This window comes from Copadichromis virginalis, linkage group LG15, assembly GCF_057382275.1.
Source record: "Copadichromis virginalis isolate Kocher_CV1m ecotype Utaka linkage group LG15, C_Virginalis_male_GT1.1, whole genome shotgun sequence".
Taxonomy (NCBI): Eukaryota; Metazoa; Chordata; class Actinopteri; order Cichliformes; family Cichlidae; genus Copadichromis; species Copadichromis virginalis.
The window spans coordinates 38,638,499-38,658,535 of record NC_140632.1 but is presented as its reverse complement, the minus strand read 5'-3'; the positions used below and the strand labels follow the sequence as shown (position 1 = coordinate 38,658,535).

General features: G+C 40.2%; 2 protein-coding genes and 1 long non-coding RNA gene across 3 annotated transcripts; all 3 read left to right on the top strand.

Annotated features, from left to right (window-relative positions):
* The first annotated feature begins 2,098 nt into the window (after positions 1-2,098).
* LOC146692991 (uncharacterized) lies at positions 2,099-2,930 on the top strand. The gene is made up of 3 exons (XR_014915327.1): positions 2,099-2,231; positions 2,552-2,744; positions 2,824-2,930. It is a non-coding gene; the product is annotated as an uncharacterized LOC146692991 (long non-coding RNA).
* A 2,410-nt stretch (positions 2,931-5,340) lies between these two features.
* LOC146692990 (G2/M phase-specific E3 ubiquitin-protein ligase-like) lies at positions 5,341-9,419 on the top strand. Its single transcript, XM_085433287.1, has 10 exons — positions 5,341-5,602; positions 5,840-5,919; positions 6,132-6,187; positions 6,299-6,326; positions 6,414-6,433; positions 6,781-6,870; positions 6,967-7,277; positions 7,422-7,609; positions 7,947-8,119; positions 9,058-9,419. The coding sequence occupies exons 1-10, from the start codon at positions 5,437-5,439 to the stop codon at positions 9,320-9,322; spliced, it is 1,377 nt and encodes a 458-aa protein (XP_085289413.1). The 5' UTR covers positions 5,341-5,436; the 3' UTR covers positions 9,323-9,419.
* A 5,234-nt stretch (positions 9,420-14,653) lies between these two features.
* Positions 14,654-17,914, top strand: LOC146692989 (uncharacterized). Its single transcript, XM_085433524.1, has 5 exons — positions 14,654-14,738; positions 15,452-15,615; positions 16,477-16,654; positions 16,773-16,981; positions 17,531-17,914. The coding sequence occupies exons 1-5, from the start codon at positions 14,654-14,656 to the stop codon at positions 17,912-17,914; spliced, it is 1,020 nt and encodes a 339-aa protein (XP_085289650.1).
* Positions 17,915-20,037: the final 2,123 nt, after the last annotated feature.

Sequence of the window (20,037 nt, the reverse complement as noted above, 5' to 3'; positions counted from 1 at the left end):
CTTGTCCTCAAGACCCGTGCCCCCCAGCTGTGTGGAGTCTTTCATAAACTGTTTATGCTGAGTCTGAGTCTGCAGAGGGTCCCGGTGATGTGGAAGACATCATGCCTCGTCCCTGTACCAAAGACGCCTCGTCCCAGTGGCCCCCAGGATTACAGGCCCGTGGCACTGACCTCCCACATCATGAAGACCCTGGAAAGGCTCATCCTGGACCAGCTGCGACCCATAGTAAGACCACATCTGGATCCCCTTCAGTTCGCTTATCAGCCTCGTCTCGGAACTGAGGACGCCATCATCTACCTGCTCAATCGTGTCTACACCCATCTGGACCAGCCGGCGAGCACTGTGAGGGTCATGTTTTTTGACTTTTCCAGTGCTTTCAACACCATCAGGCCGACCCTCCTGGGTGATAAGTTAGCAGCGATGCAGGTGGATGCTTCTCTGGTGTCCTGGATTGTTGATTACCTGACAGGAAGACCACAATATGTACGTCTCCCACAGTGTGTGTCTGACAAGGTGATTAGCAACACAGGGGCACCACAGGGGACTGTCCTCTCCCCCTTCCTCTTCACCCTCTACACCACAGACTTCAGCCACTGCACAGAGACCTGCCATCTTCAGAAGTTTTCTGATGACTCTGCGGTGGTTGGATGCATCAGCAGGGATGATGAGACAGAGTACCGGGCTGTGGTCGACTCCTTTGTCACGTGGTGTGAGCAGAATCATCTGCAGCTCAACGTGGCAAAGACCAAGGAACTGATCGTGGACTTCAGGAAGACCAGGAAACACTTGACCCCTGTTTCAATCCAGGGGGTCAGTGTTGACATTGTGGAGGACTATAAATACCTTGGAGTACACATTGACAATAAACTGGACTGGGCTAAAAACACCACAGCACTTTACAGGAAGGGCCAGAGTCGTCTCTATTTTTTGAGGCGACTGAGGTCCTTCAACATCTGCCAGAAAATGCTGAGGATTTTCTATGAGTCTGTGGTGGCCAGTGCGATCCTCTATGCTGTTGCATGCTGGGGGAGCAGGCTGAGGGTCGCAGATGCCAACAGACTTAATAAACTGATCCGTAAGGCCAGCAATGTTGTGGGGATGGAGCTGGACTCCCTCAAGGTGGTGTCGGAGAGGCGGATGCTGTCCAAGATAAAGACAATGTTGGATAACACCTCCCACCCACTCCATGACATGTTGGTCAGTCACAGGAGCTCGTTCAGTGAGAGACTGAGATTACCGAAAAGCACCACTGAACGACACAGGAAATCATTCCTGCCTGTGGCCATCTCCCTGTACAACGCATCCACTTAACACACTGTTTGCTGCTACAACTACACATGTTTCTTTTCCAACTATTTATTTATGAGTGACTTATGTATGTATGTATGTATATATATGTATATATTGTACTATTCTTAGTTAGCGTATTGTCTGTCTTGTCTTAATGTTGGTTTAAAATGGAGCACTGTAACAAAAAATAATTTCCCCCAGGGATCAATAAAGTATTCTGATTCTGATTCTGATTCTTGCTAACGGAGCCACTGTTAGCATGCAACTTCTTAGAATCGGTCTTTCTCTTCTCGGGTTTGCTCATTTTGGTTCACAAATAGATACCAAAATGAGACGTAAAAGATGACTATTGCGTAGGCGTAAATAAAGTCTCTGTTCACTGTGTGTAATATATATTTTAAAAAAGGCCAGGTTCGCAGAGCTCAGCGATACGTGACTGCTCAGAGCGCCATCTTGGGCTTCCCCTCCCCCCTCGAAGAGTCACGATTGCGTTGACTATCAAAAGTCGACGCGTCGTTTGAAGCTTTGTAAGATCCCAAAAGGAATAAGTAGCAGGATTTAAGTACGGTGGCCCCTAGAGACAAAGCACGTACAAAATACAAAACACATGCAAAATACAAAACACTTACAAAATACAAAACACATGCAAAATACAAAACACATGCAAAATACAAAACACTTACAAAATACAAAACACATGCAAAATACAAAACACATGCAAAATACAAAACACTTACAAAATACAAAACACATGCAAAATACAAAACACATGCAAAATACAAAACACATGCAAAATACAAAGCACAACGGAAGTGCTCCAGGACGCTAGGGGCAGTGTTGAGCTAGATTTGCAAAATAAACGGCAATTTTGTTGAAAACACACGGAGATGGATACCAGTGGAAAACACCATCAAGGATAGTCACCACGCCTCATAATAAAGGTAATGTGCAAACTGTTGTTAGTTTGATTGTTTGTTTTTATTAATATGAACGCTTGGTTTATGCTTTGCTCATAGACAACTGGTTTTAAAAAATGGATAAAAGTATGAAAACGTAATGTTTTAGCGATTTCTGTCCTTTGCTAAACATCCAAAGTAGCATGCTGTGCACTTTATATACATATATATAATGAAAGTTAAGATAAAATATGTAATCTCCTGTGCATTCAGGAGTCTTAATGTAAGATGTGAAATACTTGTATTTTCTGTGGGTTGTAGTGAATCTTAATTTTGTAAAACATTTGATGGGGTCATTTTTACAGATGTACTGTCCCTTCTGTGGACACCTCTTGGCAGACAGTCCTGCCTTTTGTAGTCTATGTGGTAAAAACATCAAGTTTTTAAAGGACATCACCAGCACTGTGTCGAGAAATCCTGCCCTTAGTGAAGAGGCAGCAGCTCTTCCATCTACCAGTTCCAGCATCCTGACTGGCACAACTATACAGTCTACACAGGGTAAAAAACATATTTGTATTAAATAAATCTTGTTAACTGTCCCTTCCCTAAAATGATAATTTTTTTTTTCTGTTTATAGCTGGGAAATCATTAGTGGAGTCATTCATAAAATTTCGGGATGTGAAAGAAAGGGAAAGAAAGGCATTTTTTTCAAAGAAACACCAGGAACAGAAGGAACAGAAACCAGTGAAGGTATGTCATAAACTTGAACGTGGAAGTTGACCACTTTTGTTGCTAATACAAAATCCAAATTACCTTTAGCACTGCCAAGGCATCACTGTAAACTTCCATATGCATATGAAAGGAACTGTATATATTGCAAGGGTGGCTAACTATGTCCTCTACAGCTATGGACCCCCCCGTACTATCTCTGTTTAATTTACTTTCAGGCTGATTGCTGTTCATTGCCTGTAGGGGAGAGTGAGGTAAGATGAGCCAGTGGGTAAGTTGAACCACCCCTTGTATCTAGGTAACTGTGTACATGTTTTGTTATGTGACCATAAATCCAGGAAGCACTCATCATTTCCATCCTGCTATATTAAAGAGGAGCACATTGGAGAAGGGGTAAGTCTGTATTACACAAAAAAATGTTTTCTGCTTGTCAAAGTAAAATTTCTGCATATCAGGTAAATTGACTGTAATATTAAAACAAATGTATCTGTGTCTAAAATTATATATTATACATGTTGGTGGGTTTCTAAAATATAATATCATCTGAAGAAGTTTTCTAAAGATTAGCCTAAATTGCTAAGCTAGCCCGTGTTTTTTCAAAGTGGTGGCTATGGGGCAAAGTGAGCCAAAGGCTATGGGGTAAATTGATCCAATGGTTCAACCTACCCCACCATAAGGCACTGAAATTTATTTAAGGCTCTGACTTATTAAATAGTATTTTAGTTCAGTATACTGAACCCTTTTGTTGTATTTGTCATATGTTAACTATTATAGAAAAGATATCATGCCAAGGACCTACAGACGGAAGACCAGCTGGGGCTCAACACCCCTGGAGGAGATTGAAAGGGCAGCGAGTGAAGTCAAGGGAGGAAAGTCCATAAGATCAGTGGCTAAAGAAAGACAAATTGACAGGTCAACCCTCAGGAGATATATTAAAAAGAGGGACACACAGGAGGTCAAATCGGTTGGCTATAGTGGAACAGCTTCAGCAAAGAGAGTCTTCTCTGAGGAGGTGGAGAAGGAGCTAGCAGAGCATATCAAGAAGCTTGCAGAGCAGTTCCATGGCATTTCCCCAAAGAAATGCCGTGAACTGGCATTAGAATTGGCAGGCAGAAACAACATTCCTACTCCCAGCAACTGGACAGAGAAAGGTTTAGCCGGTAGGAAGTGCAAGCAACAACATTTCAGTAGGTTGGCACAGACTAATGTATTTTGTGTAGTTTACTACTTTACCATTACATTTTTTAGGTAAAGAATGGTTCAAGAATTTTTTAGGCACGCCACCATCTCTCTTGTCGGCAACATCTTTGGGAAGAGCTACAGCCTTCAATAAGACTACAGTTGGGGAGTTCTTTGACAATCTGGCTAAAGTGATCGACAGGTAACAGAATCCAGGAGCCACCATTACATTGGCCTGGTTGACAGGTTTGCAGACAACGAAGTGAGTGCCAGATTTCTCAGAAGAATCCGAGGGATCACTAGCAGTAAGAAACCCACGTTTGTGTTCAAGGAAAATGATGAGGCATCTTTCCCACGCAAGGATGTGCTGAAGAAGCTACCTCAACCTCAACAGGCTGGAGGAACTGCAAGGAGGGAGCAACAGTTCATATTCCCCTGCAACCTTGATCATTGGAATATTGAATAGTTCTTTTGAATAAATGGTTTTGAACTGGTGGTTTGTTTAGAAACCACCAGTTTCCAGGTTTGTTCTCACAGGTTTACAACTGTTAAAATGGTTTGTTTTCACAATATGATCAGTTTTACATTTTAAAAACTACATGGTCAGTTTGCCCCAAGATGGCTCAGTTTACCCACTGACTAGGTTCAATTTACCCCTAATCTGGGGCAAGTTGAGCCAAAGGAGCATTTTTTTTTAATAGGTCATTATTTTGGGCAGCGTCATCAGACATAGATTCTGATCATTACATTTGAAAGGAGACATCCTGAAATAAAGGAATATGTTATCATTCTATTTCTGTGTCATTTTTTTCTCACATCCAGGGCAACATGAGTAAAAAGTGGCTCATCTTACCTCACTCTCCCCTATATGGTGTGTTCAGCTAATCACAACCTTGGACATTAGTGTTGCTCGGGGAACGTCGAAGAAACTAGAAACGATCTAGTTGCCGCTCTTGGGGGTTGTAGTTCACCACTGATACAGGGCTTACAATTTTTAACCTGATCTGAATTTCTTAATTGTCAGCCTTTGGTCAACAGTCCTTCAATAATATATGCCCCCTGTTAAAACTATATTTAGTCGCTAATGTTGTCTTTTGAGTCATAGCACAGCTGGAGCACAACTACAGATCAGAAATAAAATGGAAGACCATGTAGGAACAAAGATGTAAAAACATGTTATTGTTAATCTCATTTCTAGATACAGATTGGCATCATGAGAAGGACCAGTGATGGTATAACACCTGTTCGAGGAAAGTCACTTCCGGTTGATGTTCATTCTCACTGGTCAACTGAGCAAATCTTGTCTGCCAGCGTGAAAAAACATAAGGACTTTAACCAGGCCATGGCCGATGGACCCTATGTACTGCTATACCCTGATGCAAGGGAAGTTAGCACAATTCCTGGAACCAACACCCCTTTCACCATCCAAAAATACAAGGATGCCATAGGGAAGGCCTATCAAAGAGTAACTCTCTACATTTGTAACCATGATGACTTCTTTAATACTGGTAAGTGATTTTGATAAAGCAGTGACAATCATAAAGTTTAGATATTAAAAATAATTCAAGATTTTTCCAAAAAATGTTAATCAGAGAGTGACATGATTTTGCCACAGATTTTAAATATATTTAATTTGTGCTGCATAGCCAAAGTGTTGTATATGTTTGCTAATTGTTAGATATACCTTTCAATACATACATATATTTAAATTAGACTGTATTTTTTGAATCATTGAATATTTGCAGATTGCAACACAGAGTGTGAATCTGAAGAGGACAATGAAGTTCAAGTAAAAGTAGTAGAAAGCCCACTGTCGGACACTGTGGTTAGTCTTTTTTTTTTTTTAACGGTGTTTTGTGTGTGTGTGTGTGTGTGTGTGTGTGTGTGTGTGTGTGTGTGTGTGTGTGTGTGTGTGTGTGTGTGTGTGTGTGGGTGGGTGGGTGGGTGGGTGTGTGTGTGTGTTTGTATACACCAATATAATCAAGAAAAGTTTAAAGTTTTAAAAAGTGCTGTTAATCTTATTTTACTACTTATCAGGTATGGGATTTTCCAGATAATCACAGCACGCCGGAAAGAGCACCTTCAAGAAATAGGTAAGTTTTGTATTGTGGAGAATACAGTGCGGCGACCGTGAATAGGGTGGAGCCAAAATACATTCTTGTGTATTATATTGTAAATTCTGAAATTATTTAAATTCTTTACAGGGGGTCAAACTTGCAAACTTCTTCTGAAGTAAGACTCTGAAAAATGTCATTAATAATTATCATACAGGCTACAAACATAAATTATATTAACTGTTCATATATTTTTGATATTTAGACTCAAGGTCCCTGCTACAGGTATGTTTTGGACACAGAAATTTGTGTATTGACACACTAGACCAGTGGTTCTTAACCTTGTTGGAGGTACTGAACCCCACCAGTTTCATATGCGCATTCACTGAACCCCTCTTTAGTGAAAAAAAAATAAATTCAAATTCAAGACATAGATATGTTTTTATTGGTGCACAAAATGAGCCGTGCATGTCATGGTGGAGGCTCTGCCGAACCCCTGAGACCGACTCACCGAACCCCTAGGGTTCAATCGAACCCAGGTTAAGAACCACTGCACTAGACCAATAAAATATTAGTTAACTTTAGATTTTAAGAAATGTTCTACTTTGCCCACTAAATGTTTTTCATTGCAGCACATACACAAGTGTTTATGCACCGATTGTAATTGATAGTGACTCAGACAAAGAAGTTCTCATCGAAAAGGATGAGAGTGAAACACAAAGGTAAGTATACATTTAAATGTGAGAATGTAAATATGATAAAAGTGAGTAATAACATCCTCATTTTATGTGATATTTAATAATTTTTTTATGTTCTAGTACAAATGGCCTGTCTGCTGCAGAAGTACTCGAAGAGCTGGCGTCTAAGACAATAAAAACATCTGTCAGCAGATTTAATATAAACAGGGCAAATGTTTGGGATGGAGCAGCTCGGGGCTTTAGACGTGTGTCTTACAACCCAACTGATGATATACTTGTGAAGTTCAGCGATGATGCAGGACAGCGTGAAGATGGAATGGATAATGGTGGTCCTAAACGTGAATTTTTGACATTATTAATGAAATGCCTTAGATCGCGACGAATCTTTGATGGACCTGAGGACAGCAAATTTCTTACATTTGACAGCGCTGGTGAGAAATTTATACCATCTGACTATAAAATTAAATTAATACATTCTGAAGTTAAGCTTGGATGATTAATTTTTTATTAAAATAAAAAGGCATATAATTTAAAGCATTATTTTAGCATAACTAACTAAATAAATCCATTACCAGCTGCAAGAGAGGATGAATATTTCCTTACTGGCAGAATGATTGCCACATCATTGGTACATGGTGGTCCAGGGCCTGCCTTCCTCTCCAAGACACTCTACCAGCATCTGATTGGGACAACAAAGTCTGATGTGGTGGAGGTCACGATTGAAGATGTAACTGATGAAGCTACAAAAGCTTTTCTGTTGGAAGTATGTTGATTTAAATATTCGATTGTAAAACTACAATTTCCTTTGTTATCACAAAGCTTGATGTGTTAATTGCACATTGGACTGTAACGCTGTGCTCCATAGTAGTTGTAATTTTAATCAACATGCTAAGTGTACCAATGTTTGTTAATTATGAACAAAGATAAATGTTTGACTTTAAGTAGAGGAGTAGAAAACAATACCAGAATAACATGCTTTAAAATATAGACCAAACATTGAAGTGCACTAGTAATTATATTTAAAATGATTTTGATGTGAACGTCATGGACAACAACCTTGTGATACTGCAATTTTCTTTTTTTTATTATGTAAACACTAGATATCCAATGCTGCAACGCTGAAGGAACTCCATGGGTGCATTGAAATGCATTGCAGCTTATTGCAGACAGCTGGCTGCTATGTATTTCCGGACTCTTTAGATGGTAAAGGCAACATCATTAAGGACTACCTTAAGTGGTACATCATATACCGCAACCACTTCTCAATCCAAAGGTAACATATTTGTAAGTATTTGGACTGATACTAAATAATGGGGCAATGTAGCTACAGTATTTTAATAATAGTTTTTTAACAAAATTGTTTTTTAAACCATAAGCAACACTATAATGAATTGATAACAGACCACAGCTACAGAAGCCGCCTATTCTTTTGACCAAATTTTTTTTCGAATAATATGTATGTTTCTGCTTAATTTTACAGTTTTGCATCTTCCCTTTTTACTTATCGTTTCCATGGTTAATTATACTTTGAGCCTAATGTTTGCAAAAAGTTTTTGAGTTATCATGCATGTGCTTTACTCAGTATGGAAAAAATCATGTGAAGCTGCGAGGACAGAGATCAAATTTCAAACTTTTAAACACTTATTCTATTAGAATTCTTGTTACTTATCAGTCCCCGCATAAAACTGGATAAAGCTGCAAACACAAGTTCAGCCAGTGACCATGTTTAGGCAGGTACTTTAAAAAAATGCAGTGCAAATTTGATTTTTGCAGGTGGTTTGATCTTTTACATTATTGATTTTATTGAGAATAAACCGTACTGTACTGACTGAAAATGCATTTGCAACATTGTGGCTGAAGTAACTTAAGCTCCAGTTTCCAACATTCACTTGCTGATGAATAGAAATGCAGATGGTAAAATATAAATTCGGAAGGTGGCATGGTGGAGCAATGGATAAAACATCAGACTGGGATTCAGAAGGTAGCACGTTCGATGAGAGCCCACACACCAGGTGTGTCCTTGAGTAAGACCGCCAGCACTAACTCACTGCTCACCCCAAGGGTGATGGGTTAAATGCTGAGATCTAATTTCCCCCTAGGATCAATAAAGTCTGTAAAATTCATTGTGCTTTCGGAATAATTAAAATAAAACATTCAAAAAGTGTTTTTCATTTTTTTATTGTAGTGCTGATGACAATTTTCCCCTTATAGATTTAAGGATGGCCTCGCAACACTTGGTGTAATCCATGCCCTGCAGCAGCATCCTTTGTTGTTCCAACCCTTCATGTGCTCAAGACCAGAGCCGCTGACATCTGATTTTTTAGAGGACATGTTTGCTGTGGTCCTGAGCGAACCTGGCAGTTCAAGACGGCAGGAAGAAACCAGGGTGCTTGGATTCTGGCGAGACTATCTGATAGACGCTGAAGGTTTGTTTAATACAAAACTTGTACTGCAAACAAATTTCTACGATCAGTGAAAACCAATAAAGCAGCTCTTTCATGAATATTACTTTTATGATATATATTTTTTAAGTTTAAACTGTCAGGTGATATTTCTGCTATAGAACAGAAGCACTTTTTTTTGTCTTTTAGCAGTTGAATCTCATCCCTTGGGGGATGAATGTGCTGCCAGCAGTGGCTATTGGGGAGCTACCTAGCATGAACAAAACAATAATAACAGAGTCAAATTATCACCTTTACAGTTTCTGTTTAAAATGGAAAAATTGTACCGCAATAGTAAGTCACCACAGAGCTGCTGTTTTATATATTTTTTTATATTGAACTGGTATGGGTGTTTGTGCTATTAATCTTGGAAAAACAGTAAAAACATAACACTTTGGAACATTTGAGGATCCAAGTTTCTGATATTCTGCTTTGTATTTGGAATTATTATAAAAGCTGAGGAACAACAGGAGGTGCAAACTGAGTGTCGTTGACGAAGCTGTCAGGCAAACTGTCGGCATGGGCAGTTAGTGACTGGATGAGTGCGGTGGTGGACATCTTTTCAGCCATACTATAAACGAGCTGCCGGTCACAAAGGGCCTTGACTGTGTGTTGATCGATGGAAATTGAGGAAGACTGTTCCAGATGATGTTGGGCAAATCGGAGAATTCTCTCCCTCTCCTTTTGGGACATCTGGTCATTGGAGAGTTCTCCATGTGGCCTGCGAGAGAGAGCATCAGCATCTGGATTTTGCCTACCAGATCTGTACATGATTTTGAATGAAAATGTGGAAAGAGCAGAGAGCCAACGGTAACTGGTGGCATCTAATTTAGCAGAGGTAAGTAGATAGGTGAGTGGGTTGCTGTCAGTAATGACAGTGAAGTTGGTGCCGTAGAGATAGTCATGAAACTTCTCCGTAACAGCCCACTTGAGAGCCAGAAATTCCAGTTTGTGAGCTGGATATTTTGACTCACTCCTCGACAGACCACGACTTGCATAGGCAATCACCTGGTTTTGTCCTTGTTGCTCCTGGTACAGAATAGCTCCTAGCCCAGTAGAACTAGCATCTGTATGGAGAAGGTAAGGCTTCTGGGGATCGGCGAAAGCAAGTACTGGTGCTGTGGTGAGTTTTTTGATAATGGTGTCAAAGGCTTGTTGACATGCAGGAGTCCAGCGACTGGCAAGTGGTTCCTTAGGATCCAAATATTGCTCTCGCTTGAAGGTGGCTCTGAGTTTCCGCTGTGATGGAGGATATCCAGCAGTAAGGTCATGCAAAGGTTTAACGATGTTGGAGAAGCCTTGGATGAACCTACGGTAATATCCTGCGAAACCCAGAAAAGAGCGGAGTTCTTTAAGAGTCTTTGGAACCGGCCAGGACTTAAGTGTCTCGATTTTATCTGGATCTGTCTGCACACCATCCTTTGACACAACATGCCCCAGGTATTTAACGGGTTTCTGGAAAAACATGCACTTTTCAACTGAGAGCTTGAGTCCAAATTCCTTCAGACGGTGAAGGACTTTCAGTAGTCTCCTCTCATGCTCTTCAAGCGTTGGTGCAAAAATAATCAAGTCATCAATGAAGACCAAGACTTCTTTCAAGTTCATTTCTCCCATGCACTTTTCCATTAGTCGTTGGAAGGTACTGGGTGCGTTTGTGACTCCCTGGGGCATTCTGTTGAACTCATAGAATCCAAGTGGACATACAAATGCTGTTTTGCTCTTGTCTTCCTCCTCCATTTCAATCTGATAATAACCAGATTTAAGGTCAAGGACTGAAAACCATTCTGATCCAGAGAGAGCTGTAAAAGTATCCTCCAACTTTGGCAATGCATATGCATCTTTGATGGTCTGCAGATTTAGTTTCCGGTAATCAATGCAGAGCCGCACACTCCCATTTTTCTTTCGCACCACGACAATGGGTGATGCAAAAGGTGACTCTGACTCTCTGATGACCCCAGAGTCAACCAGCTCCGTCAGGTGTTGGCGCACAGCATCCAGATCTTGAGGATGGATTGGTCTTGGGCGCTGTTTGAAGGGAGTAGGGTCAGAGAGCTTGATCTGATGTTTCACTTTGTCGGTTTTCCCAAAGTCAAGGTCGTGTTTTGCAAAGACATCATGGAGGGCGTTTAACTTCTCAGTAATACGACTCTTCCATTCCAGTGTTAAGGGGGAGTTACCAAAGTTGAAGTTGAACCCAGAAGTCACAGGGTTAGGAGGCATACTGTCATGACTCCTTTCCTGACACTGAATAGACTAAATGGCACTGATCTCTGCAATGATGGCTTTGGCTGGGAGGGTTACATCATGATCAGACTGGTTGCAGATTACCACAGGTAAGTGGTATGGCTGGTGAGAAGGGAAATCCATGACACAAGATGGGACCATTAAGCCACCTGGCAGAGGCGACGAAGTTGGATGTTCCACCAACACAGCCTTCTCGGCCTGGAGGCAGCGTCCCCAAATTAACCCCTCCAAGGCAACAGTTTTTCCAGCTGGGATGGTCTGTGGTCCGTCAGTGTGCAGCTTGATGATTCCATGATGGTTACTGTTGGCCAGTCTGTATTGTTGCTCAAGGATTTTCAGCACCGTTCTGTATCCATGTGGGGCTGGAATGGAGGGTTGTTGGTCTGAGAATGCTTTCTCATATGCCAAGTCCAGAGTATTTGTACCAATCAGTATTGACGGCTGTTGAGCTGATTGGACATCAGGAACTACCAGGGCAAGTGTGTCAACAGCTGTGGTGGAACCCAAGAAGTCGGGAGGGAAAGTCACGTTCAGCTCCACATAACCAAGGTATGGAACAGCTTGGCCATTCGCTCCTTCTATTTCCAGGAGATTTCTCAGAGGTTGTATCTCATGGTTAGAAAGATAATCATGGTGGAAGGAGTGAGAGATGGTGGTTACCTGAGACCCAGTGTCTAACAGGCAGTCAAATACAGTTCCTCCAATCATGACCTGTGCTGTGCTTCTGGTTCCAATGAGTCTTTTAGGCAATGTGATGGAATGTCCATCCTGCTTGTAACTGGGACATGAGTCGACTGCAGCCTCCGCCTGTCCCTCCACAGAGACTGCCTCTAGTTTGATGATTTGTTATTGCTGTCCCAAGCCTGCTGTCTTTTTTCAAGTTGTTTCTTCTTTTTCAGAACCAGTGTCGGGTTCGGAGGGTTGGCGCATCCTGCTGACATGTGCCCATCCTCTCCACATTTAAAGCAGTAGCCTGCTCTAGGCCGGGAACTGGTTGCACTGCTGCTGGGTCTTGGTTGTGCTGATCTGAGTTGAGGTGGTGCTGGCTTGGAGAATTGAGATTTCTGTGAGAGAAGAGCAGCCATTTGACTCTGCAGTTTCTGCATCTGTTGCTTGAGCTCATTAATAGCCTTGGTGTCTGAATGGCTACAAGCACATGTGCTCTGGGAATGAACAGCGGCACGAGGCTTGGATGCAGTTAGGTGCTTCTTCATGAGATTCTCCTTGGCCAGCTGTCTACCCTCCTCAGTTCGAAGCAGTAGGAGGAGCTCTGCAAAATATGGGGGATCGCTCCTCAAGTTCTCCAACTGTAGTTTGTTTAGGATATCGCTATCCCAGCATCCTCGACAAAACTGCTTGAGCAAATGTTTGTTGAAGTCTGAAGACAAGATACCACCTCTTTTCATCACAGTGTTTAATGTGAGTTGTAAACGTTGTAAAAAAGCAGAGGGTTTCTCACCCGGATCCTGTAACGTATTCAGGAATTGAGCAAACAACTCTTCACCATCTTGTACTAAAGCAAAAGCAGAATCCAACACTTTTAAATAGATGGATGGAATTGTGTTTGAGCCCAGCCCTTTCACAACATCTGCTGCCGGAGGTAGCAAACTTTCAAGGATGCGACGAGTGATCTGTAGAGGTGCCAAATTTGGATCTGCTAACAGCAGTTCAATGTGAGATCTCCAGGTCTCATAATCTGTTTCGTTGGCTGGTTTGGGGATCTTCCCAGAGAAAGGACGAAGTCTGAATGCAGATACGGTGTATGTTTTTTCAACATGCTCCACTACTACTTTTTGTATTTCTGGGGGGTTCATTTCAGTCTGTGACAATGAAAATCTTTGTGGATGTGGCAGTGACCCCTGTTGGTCAGGTGAGGGATTGCTGGTAGCTGTCTCAGGGATTGCGGAGTGTCCAGACAACGACCCCTGCTGGCCAGGCAGAGATGATGCAGGCTCCACAATTTGGACTGAGGCTCCCTCTTCTAAGTCACTGTCTTGTTCCATTCCTTCCAGATGCTCACTAATTTGTCCCATCATTTCCCGCAGAATATCTGGAATTTCCTGCCGCTGCGGCGTGCAAGTTGCTTGAGCTCGTCGAGGTAATCTGCAGGGGTCCTGACTCCTCCTGTGGCTGTGCATTCCGCGGCAAGCGATCTTACACAAAAAGTCAAAGCCGAGTGCTTCTTTGACTGATGAGTATGTGGGAAAAATGTATTAAGAGCAGTTAACGCAGAACTATCACAATATTCAACGATCAGGTTTTTGTAAAAAACGCTATTTGCGTCATCCACGAAAATAGCCGTTTTTATACGACCGTATTGTTTCAAATAATCAAGAATTTCCTCATCTTTCTCAGTGTTTGTGGCACCAGAAACAATGACAGAATGTGCAACATTGACCCCACTTTCCTGAATAAACTTCATTTTTTCTTGTCGCGGACTTTATCAAAACCACAGAAAATACCGAATATCAAATTACATCAAATAACACAAAAAAAACCCCCACTCATTCACCCATCAGGCTCCTGGCTGCCTCGCCACGTGTAACGCTAAGTTATTAAGGACTAGTTTATGTCAATGGATGAGTTTACTGACTGACGCGCAGAAGAAATAGTTCTTTATGGAGCCTAGATGGTGTGAATGATGAGACCAAAGACTGCAATGTCTTGTACCAAAAATATATTGAATAAATAGGGGAAAGGGGAAATGGAACAAAATAATTAATACAACACACAACGTAAATGTCCACAATTAAATAATAAATCAATGCTGTGATTTTTCTGTGCAAGAGTCCTTTTGCTAAGAGTCCTTTTTTGGTCCTTTTCTTTTTAAAGTTCACTTTTAAGGTATTCCTCCTTAGGGTCCAGCTTCATACAATGGGGGAATATGTCCGTAATCCAAAGACGGCTAAGTGGGGGAAAAGAGGGGAAAACAAAGAATGGTCCTACCGGCTCGCCACTTCAATATGAAGAAGATCAATTCAAAGGGGGGGGGGGAAACCTGACCGCTGAGGTGAAATGAGTTTATAAATAAGATAAGATAAGATAACCTTTATTAGTCCCACACGTGGGAAATTTGTTTTGTCACAGCAGGAAGTGGACAGTGCAAAAGTTATGAGGCAAAAATGAATGAGGGGAGAAAACGCTTTGTTTTCCAACACCGTTCTAAATGCCATAAGCTCACAGCCACAGCAGGAGTCGAACCCGGAAGTATCCCTCCACAGCCGGTTTTCAGAGTTGCCGCGACGTCGAAGGAGCCAATCAGAAGAGGGACCTCAAATCAGCTGACGTGGGTCATGTGACGGAGTAGTTGATATGGGTTACACATGTGCTTACTTCGTTTTTCCAGGGAGCTGAAGACTGTACTACATGTTTACTTAATATACATTAAGTATACATTACATAAAGTCGCAACAGTTTTGTATTTTATCACTCGTCTTTACTCTGCTCTAAGTAAAGGTTTACATATTAACACAGTAAATCTCCTAAACGTGGCTCCTACTCCTTTTAACCCTAACCCCTGACTAATGAGATGTTTGCTTTTAGATGTTGAATAGTTGTATATTTTATGTTTCACATGGATGGAAATTCTGTGAAATAGGAATTGTTTGTTTTTTTGCTAAATGCACTATGTGAATCACAACTCAACACAAAACTAGACACTGTTACTGCTGTCTTCTTCTTCTCTTTCTCTATCCCATACACAAATGTTCTCTTTTCTTTGTTAGCTCTCTCTTTCACACAGGTCAAAGAACCATTCCAGTGCTCAGTTGTGTTTTTAGTCAGGAGTAAAAAATAACATTCATTACTGCAATTACCTGAAAACAGGACATAGTCTGGTGATTTAAAAAAAAAAAAAAAACACCTGTGGAGTAATGAGGGGATTGTTGTAATGTCTTTTTGTTTCCTCCTTTGTGCTCTAGCTACTCGTTTTGAGGCAGCTCGGAAAATTAATGCACTGCTGAAGGAAAATGAACCAGAGGACCTGACCAAGAGGGTATCTGTCCATCCTGAAAACTATCAGGATGATTCTGATGACTCCGATCCAAATGAGACTCTGATTCTGTCGCAGCCATTGCAACTCAAGGTGACATTTCACTTGGAACCATTTTGTAGTATCCGTGTTTTACATGTTATCTAAACACTCCATCTATAAATATTGGCTTCTAGGCTAGTGTCAGTCATTAGGAAACCATTATATACATGTTTTCATGTGGAAAATGAAACATTTTAGGTGATGGCTCCTTTAAAAAGTTGACACTATTGTATTGTACATCTACCATTGGATGGAGTCTATGCAGGCTACAGCCTTATGAAACGGGACAGTGTAGCCTGCAAGTAGCATTTCCTGGTTATGTCTGAACATCCTCACCATCTTTCTATTATGTTACACACCATTTCTGTCACCAAGCAATGACTGTAGTACTTCTCTTTCCCTAAAAAAAATATATTTTACTGATTTTTACCTTTTTCAGATCAGATATAATTTTAAAACTGAAACGTATTTACATTTAAGAAAAGGAACTCCACCAGTGGTCCCCCTATTCTACTGCACACAAAGGTCATTTGTATACAATGATTGTCAGGATTTGTTAAAGGAAAAAATCACTTGTAGCCACCTAAATTGAATAATGGTAAACTTTTTTTTTTTTTAACTGTATTCAAATGAGCCCAATCTTTGGAACAGGCCTAGTTACAGTTCTGTGATGTGCAGTACCAGTTAAAAGTTTGGACACACTTTCCCATTATATTTAATTGTAAAATTGTACAAACTTTTGACTGGTACTGTATGTGGCTAAGAAATCAGCTCTTTGAAGTATGCACCCTACACTTTGTGGCACAGCTATTGAATCTGTTGTCTTTACACTTTAGATTCATAACTTTTATGGCAGCTTTGACTATTTTATGTAAATTCCTCTTCTTTCTCGCTATCTTTTTTCATGTCCAGAAGTCAAAGGCTCCTTCAAAGAAAGACCCTGCACAGGAATTCCTTGCAATGTACAGTCATTCACCACCTTCAGTCGCTTATGGTGAAAAAAGTCCAAAAAAGACAGTAATTGGTCTAAAGCGGAAGATCCAAGACCTGAAACAAGAGAATGATAAACTGAAGGAGTTGCTTGTCCAAGGTATCACTTCCTATCACTAATTTAACAATTAAACAGCCAATATATTTGAAAAAGTCACTCTAGCCTATGTATAAACCATTCTGGTAATCATTTTTTTTTATTAATTTACTATATATAGATGTGCCAGAACTCATGAAGACGATGAAAAAGGTGATTAATTTGGCTGAACCTCTTAAGAGATCCAGTTTGGAGCTTCCCCAGATTTCTCCGCAGTCCACGCCCGGTTCATCATCAGATGGTTCGCTGCTGCCCCCTCCCAAATCTACTTCATCCTTCTCAACACCAGCATCTGTCATTCTATCAACAAAGGAATCCCAGTCATCAAAGGTAATGGAATTTTAAAGAATAAATAGATGAAGTGCATAAATTGGATCTACTGTCTTTCTACTTACAGTTGATCCAACCTTGAACACAGTACCAGTAAAAGTTTGGACAGACTTTCCTATTAGATTTAATGGGAAAATATGTCAAAACTTTTAAATTGGTACTCTACTTATAAGTATGATGGATCTAATTCAAGTGTTAAATTCATTGACTGTGTTTCTGCTGTAAAGTTTCCCTTCTTAACAAAGGAGTCTATGGGGATTGACTCTGTTTTAGAGCCAGCCCCTGGTGGAGCAGAGGCAAACTACAATTTTTCTACAAAAGCTTCACTTTTGCATGGGAATGCCTGTGCGAGTAACAAGTGATGCAGAAAAAAGTTTTGCAATCCAGTAGCTTAGCATCCGGACATTGCAGGTGAACGACGGCTCCGGGAATATACATAAATGTCACTGCCTTCAAAACTAGACGAGAAACAGAGTTTTAAGTCTGGAAAGGTATGTAGTTGTTCTTTACGTCTCTTACATTGATCAAAATGTCTTTTTGTTGGAACAGGTGGAGATTTATCCTGGGACTGGAGTCATGGTAGAGAAACTGGCCTGGGCCTATGCTACTAATGCAAATTCATCTACAACCTTTGTGAGGCATCTGCTCACAGCAGTCTTCCCTGTGGAAATACTGCTAGTGAGCAATCTTCGAGGGGGAAAACGAGGCAGAGGAGATGCACGTTTACCGCTCGACAAAAATAAATTGGATGCCATCTACAGTAAGTTTTTAGCTTTTTATGGCATGTTTTCGCAGTTGTCCACACTTCTGGCATTTAAAGATAACAAAGGACCAATGAAAAACAAGGGCCACACATATGAAGAATATCTTCTTAACATTTATGCATATATTATTGTTGATGAAGAAAGGCCTCCACCAAATAGAGGATTCTAGTTGATCTTTTTTGAGTTATATCCAGATGAATGAATGGTCTTTTCATGACATACTATTGTAGGCCTTAGATTTCTCTGGTGTTTCATTTCCTTTATGGTGCATTTTGTTTGTCCAACTTCAAAGTAACAAATGATGGTAGATAAGTATTTTACATTCTGAATGTTCTTGCATTTGATGTATTTCAGTGACTGCGTTTACATGCAGCCGATAACCCATTCAAAACTGGAATGCTAGCAATAACCCGGTCACACATGGCTTTAAAATACCGGCAAAAATCCAAATATAAATCTTGGAGTTACCAAATATTTTGGTGAGAAAAGGGTCATGTAAAACCTCTATCGGCATATCGCCATCAAAATGAAAATGGATTTGTGTTTTGCACATGTTCTATTCCCACGGAATCCTGGTCTTTTGAGTAGAGGAACTTTGTGTATGTGCCGTCTGGCTCTCTGTGACTCTCTCATCTCATGCATGTGAATGAGTTATCCCGAATGTTTCAGAAACCTGAATAGTGAGCCTAACTCGACCATAACCTGAATATTGGCTGTATGTAAATGTAGTCAATGTAGTGAACCTCTCCATGCATCGTCTGCAAATTTCAAAGCTGGCACCATTAGATATTAAGACTGATTAATGCAGGATCATTGCACTATTGTTTAAGATCATTGGGTTCTTTTACACTACTAATTCTGTTCTTGTCATCATCACACACACCCCCCCCCCCTCCCCCTGCATTTTTGTACATATATTGGTGCAACCCTTGAGAAGTGGCCTGGGACCCATCCTTCCAGCATTGGTACTACAATCAATGCCAAGATCACAGAACTCTGGGCCAGAAATAAAAATGTCTCTGTCACAGCATCCCCATAACTTGACTTTCGATGTCTCGTTTGGCATGTTATTATAATGCCAATTCATGTTTTATCTATTAAAGATAGATTGTTTGTTTTTTAAGTGGGCAGGTTTTTTGCCCTCCAAAGTTTTACTCATGTTAGCAGGTAAAAGTTCAACAAATTTGCAGCAAAAAGGTATGCAGCTTAGCATGCTCTTTAAACAATAGAGCTTAGATTAGGTTAAATATTTCTGTGAAATATTAGTATGTGACTGTTATATCAGAATAATAAAAGTTAATTGAATTTAAAGATTGCCCAGTATTCATGTTTTTTGTTTTTGTTTTCTTCAGTATTACAATACAGTACATTGACTGCCGACCTGTCAAAGAAAGTTATGTTGGCTTACGAGTTTGTCTTTGCATTGCTAGTTTTTAACTGATGTTGGTCAAGCAGGGGCAAATGATACTGTTGTCTTTTTCATATGTGATAGATTTTTTTTTTCTAGTAATGTTAATTTGTAATTAAGTTTATAGGTTTTTTTTATGAGATGAGATTTAAGAATTCTTAGAAGAAAAATGTAAAAAAAAAGAATAGTTTACCATAAAAATGTATTGCCGGAACATAAAGAGAAAACATATGTAATCTAACATATTCTTAGAATATATGTATAAAAAGCATTTAAAAAAAGAGATTATTGCCCTGCAAACTACATTTACTTTACATATAAAAGATTTTTATATAACAGATTTTGTTCATATATGTAAAGCATATGTCTTTATGACAAATATGTACTTAAAAACTTTGCAAAAATTATATGGAACATCTATGGAATACATACTTTGACATTTACTTTCCTTATATAACTCATACTTAGTTTTAACATGATCCTTATGTGATCCACTTTATTATCATGTATGAAAGTAACCCGAAAGTGGCCACTTTCAGGAGAAAATCATACAAGCCTTATATGATTCACTATATATGGAGCAAATTAAAGCTGATGCAAATCTTTTCTAAGTTTTTTCTATTTCTTTAACATATGGGTTTTATACGTTTTTTCTATTTCTTTTCCGTATGGGAATCCACGCAGCCTTACACCACATGGAAACTTTTACCAGGTGAAAAATGTGAAGGCTTTCATAAACAATGAGTTCTGCTGGGAGCTTCTTACTGTTTGTGTGGAAGAGCTTATGATGATGTAAAGCCATGTCTGGACAATTTAAATCCAGGCTTTAATTTGTGTGATCACATGATTAACGTAGACGCACGCTTTGCTTTCTCGTAGCTGAT

Coding starts and splice junctions, on each gene's coding strand:
- LOC146692990 (XM_085433287.1), top strand. CDS start 5,437: ATGGCCGATGGACCCTATGTACTGCTATACCCTGATGCAAGGGAAGTT. Junction 5,920..6,131: donor GCCCACTGTCGGACACTGTG/GTTAGTCTTTTT, acceptor ACTACTTATCAG/GTATGGGATTTTCCAGATAA. Junction 6,327..6,413: donor ACTTGCAAACTTCTTCTGAA/GTAAGACTCTGA, acceptor TTTGATATTTAG/ACTCAAGGTCCCTGCTACAG.
- LOC146692989 (XM_085433524.1), top strand. CDS start 14,654: ATGAATGAGGGGAGAAAACGCTTTGTTTTCCAACACCGTTCTAAATGC. Junction 14,739..15,451: donor AGCAGGAGTCGAACCCGGAA/GTATCCCTCCAC, acceptor TTTGTGCTCTAG/CTACTCGTTTTGAGGCAGCT. Junction 16,655..16,772: donor GAAGGAGTTGCTTGTCCAAG/GTATCACTTCCT, acceptor TACTATATATAG/ATGTGCCAGAACTCATGAAG.